The 556-nt window shown below is 47.3% G+C and overlaps 1 protein-coding gene across 1 annotated transcript; it reads left to right on the top strand.

Annotated features, from left to right (window-relative positions):
- The first annotated feature begins 102 nt into the window (after positions 1–102).
- Positions 103–550, top strand: LOC104915852 (murinoglobulin-2-like). The gene is made up of 2 exons (XM_010726787.1): positions 103–243; positions 327–550. Exons 1-2 carry the CDS (start codon positions 113–115, stop codon positions 487–489), a joined length of 294 nt encoding a protein of 97 aa, XP_010725089.1. The 5' UTR covers positions 103–112; the 3' UTR covers positions 490–550.
- Positions 551–556: the final 6 nt, after the last annotated feature.

Here is a 556-nt window from a genome sequence, read left to right as displayed (position 1 = left end):
TGGGATGCTCAAGACATTGTGATATAGTAAGTTTGGCTCAATGTCTCTGTAGGAGCTGGTGAAGTCTCTTGCTGTAAAAGCCTTCTTCCTACATTAAAAAGCACAGTTTGAGATGGTACATGTTTTCACACTAAGAGTTGCTTTTGCCCCTGTCTTCATAGGTTATCAGCGTCAGCTGCTCTACAAACATGATGATGGCTCCTACAGTGCCTTTGGGAAGTCTGACACCCAGGGCAACACATGGTGAGTGGCCAGAGTTGGAGCTGTCATCCCAAACCTAGCATCCATTCTACTTCCTGGATGTGACATATGTGCTCTGCCCACAGGCTGACAGCTTTTGTGGCCAGGTCCTTTGGGCAGGCCAGCTCTTACATTTACATCAACAAAAATCATGTGCAAGATGCTGTGCTCTGGCTGCAGAAGCATCAGTTATCCAACGGTTGCTTCCAGAGTGTGGGGAAGCTCTTCAATAATGACTTGAAGGTATGACTAATGGCAATGGAAGTAGGAGTGGGAGAAACACGATATGGGGACGGGGTCACTTCTCCAGGCTCTT

Source organism: Meleagris gallopavo, unplaced genomic scaffold (assembly GCF_000146605.3).
Source record: "Meleagris gallopavo isolate NT-WF06-2002-E0010 breed Aviagen turkey brand Nicholas breeding stock unplaced genomic scaffold, Turkey_5.1 ChrUn_random_7180001855890, whole genome shotgun sequence".
Taxonomy (NCBI): domain Eukaryota; kingdom Metazoa; phylum Chordata; class Aves; order Galliformes; family Phasianidae; genus Meleagris; species Meleagris gallopavo.
The sequence above is the reverse complement of the archived record's forward strand: the minus strand, read 5'-3'. Positions and strand labels throughout refer to the sequence as shown.